This window comes from Chenopodium quinoa, unplaced genomic scaffold, assembly GCF_001683475.1.
Source record: "Chenopodium quinoa cultivar QQ74 unplaced genomic scaffold, ASM168347v1, whole genome shotgun sequence".
Classification (NCBI taxonomy): Eukaryota; Viridiplantae; Streptophyta; class Magnoliopsida; order Caryophyllales; family Amaranthaceae; genus Chenopodium; species Chenopodium quinoa.
Genome location: NW_018744745.1, coordinates 2,014,863 through 2,017,728, shown reverse-complemented (window position 1 = coordinate 2,017,728; position 2,866 = coordinate 2,014,863). Strand labels below are relative to the sequence as shown.

The following is a 2,866-nucleotide window of genomic DNA, read 5'->3' as shown; positions in this document are numbered from 1 at the left end:
AATGAGGAATATGTTTTCTGGCATGGGGAGTGGTGAAGATGGTACTCTTGATTTCTCTAGTATGATTCAGCAAATGATGCCGGTTGTTTCTCAAGTTCTGGGTGGTGGTTCGGTCCAGAATGAACAGCTGCGAAACATGATGCCTCAACTGATGCCACAGCCTAATGATAGAAGTTTAGAAGACAGTTCATTTCGTCCAGTATCTCGGGTAAATCTTCTTTCAAGTATAATCACAAGTTGTCAGTGCATTGTATCATGCATGTAATTGTGATTTATGAGCTTGATTTCAATTAAATTAAATTTTTAGATTTTTTTTTTTCCATTCAGATTATGCCATAAAAGTCTTGTATTTTTTAGTGACACTTGTTATATTTGTGATTTATGTGGAATTTGCTCTCAGTTCTTGTAATGTTTGATGAGTTTTAAAGCTTTATCTGAATTTGTCTTCCAAGTCGAGTTTTTTCTTATTATTGTGTTGAAAATTTGCAGTTTTTGAAGTTGTTTGCTCTTTATTCCTTTCAAAATTTGGTTTCATGCTCATTTATTGGTTCTGGTGGGTAGAACACTTCAAATCTTCACACCTTTGAAACAATATTTTCTTTTGTATAGAGTAAAGGCTTCGGAGCTTGCTGCATTTTTTTATTTTTATTATTATATTTTTTTCCTGATACCTATCAGAATAATATTCAGGAGGCGGTGAGGATTGACCTTCACAGTCCATCTCAAGATGTATTTCGTTCCATGGCTCAGAATGCTGCTGAGATTGCTGAAACTACTGGAAGAAATGTTATAGATGAATTGTGTAGCAATCAAGACCTTGTTAATGTAAGTACCATTTTATTAATTATTCTCTAGCATTTTCTTAAGAAGTCAAAATTCTAGTATATGTTGAATAGGGTGGTTTTATTTTATTTTATTACCAAGGAAATTCAATATTCTAGCAAGCCAATTTACATCTATTCTAGGAAATTCTAGTATATGTTGAATAGGGTGGTTTTTTGTTTTATTTTATTACCAAGGAAATTCAATATTCTAGCAAGCCAATTTACATCTATTCTAGGAAATTCTAGTATATGTTGAATAGGGTGGTTTTATTTTTATTTTATTACCAAGGAAATTCAGTATTCTAGCAAGCCAATTTACATCTATTCTAGGGGGTTACGTGGATCATCCGAGAGAAATTATTTAAGGTTTATCTTAATTAGCTTGTTTAATGAATAAATTGTAAAGAATCTCTCTGACCTTCTACATTGCTAACATGCATTTGTGGTTTAGGCTAACATTTATACGAACCTAAGAACTAAGTTGCACCAGAGGCAAACAACTAAAATTGTTCACCAAATTTTGACTTTTATAAAGCATTATCGCATAAATGAAGTGCTTAAAAATAAGGAAGGATCCCTATTACCTCAGTATGTGTATGTATTCAGTAGTTTTGTACTCTAGGCAAGCCTTTTTATAATGAGCCAGCTTGGAACCATTGTCTTGTTTGCTGCGATGTAGAATCCATTTTGTTTTGTGTTTTTTTCAAACTTTATGTTTTCTGTTGCATTTTTTTTAATTAAATCTATGGATGGTCTAAATGACACTTTGCTTACCTGCAACATTTTCCTTTTGCAGCAATTTGTGGAAATGCTTCGCTGCGATTTGCGTCGCCGTCTTCAGGATAATTCTGCTTGAGGGTGAGCTAGTCTTCAGTCAGTTTGTGAAATACTGTCAATTCCTTTTCCCCAAACAGTGGATGTGAATTTTGATGTTAATTGAAATTTCGCTGATGATATCAGTGAGAAAGTCTTTCTTTAGAATAGCTGTTCAAAACTTCATACAAATTCGAGTACCAAAGTACATGCAAGCTAATTATAGATCATGTGTATATCCATGAGCGGTAATTAAATATTAATATTTTGATGAACAATTAGCCTTTGTTGAATTTCTAAATGAGTAAATATGCTTACCCCCCCCCCCCCCCCCAAAAAAAAAAAAAAAAAAAAAAAAGAGAGAAAAGAGTAAATGTTTTTTCCCACTAGTTCGTCTTGTTGAAGGCATCTATCAAGTATCAAGCAACACATTGAAGGTACGGCTTGGGATGATTTGTTCTCATCAATTTAAAAAAAAAAAAAAATTCTTCTTGTAATTTATTTATATAATTTTAACATGGAAGCAAATGTTGCTCTAAAAAATTTGTCATTGATCAATTGTTCCTATGTTAATGTTTATAATTATTTGCCAACCTTAATAATTTTGACCCAAAATTATAACTAATATCTAAAAATAATAAGTAATAAGAAAATCATTTTTAATGGACGATTTAGTTGATTATATTTAGCATATAAACTTATTGACTATTATATTTGGTCACATAGTGTAACTAATTTAAATTAAGCAGAACTTGAAAGTTTTTATCTAATGGAACCTAGTTTTCAAAAAAAAAAAAAAACTAATGGAACACAAGTATTCAATCTGGAAATTAAAAAGATATTATAGTCTAAGAGCGTCATAGTATTAAGTTTTGAATTTGAATCTTCTTTCCTTGAGCTTCTTCTAGTAGTAAGTATACTCGCGCTCGTCGTCTTTCTGTTAGTCAACCAAAGCATGACGCGGGAAATTTGAGATTAGATATGGCACAGCAGGAGTTTCAAGGAGAAACGCATCAGCCTAAGAGTAAAAACGTTTCTCAAATTGGTAAACCACTTGTGTTGTTTCAGTTTCCAAGTTCTACGAAACAATCATTCCTTGAAAGCCAAGAAAAATATACACAATGGCTGAATAATCAGGGTGAAGCATCAGCACTCTACCAAACTTGATGCAATTGTTAGCCAATGCATCGTTCATGAATATGTCCGATAAACTAACTCGTCTTTGGAGA

At 32.3% G+C, this 2,866-nt stretch overlaps 1 protein-coding gene across 2 annotated transcripts in view; it reads left to right on the top strand.

Moving 5' to 3' along the window:
• LOC110703659 (large proline-rich protein BAG6-like) overlaps positions 1-1,938 on the top strand; it is a 34,626-nt gene extending 32,688 nt beyond the window's left edge. Inside the window, exons 17-19 of one of the 2 annotated variants that reach the window (XM_021881454.1) lie at positions 33-208; positions 679-825; positions 1,621-1,938. In XM_021881454.1, the coding sequence (XP_021737146.1) occupies positions 33-208; positions 679-825; positions 1,621-1,680 (383 nt within the window). In that variant the 3' untranslated portion in view covers positions 1,681-1,938. The remainder of the gene's footprint in view (positions 1-32; positions 209-678; positions 826-1,620) is intronic. The other variant, XM_021881456.1, reaches the window with a different exon arrangement.
• The last annotated feature ends 928 nt before the right edge of the window (positions 1,939-2,866 follow it).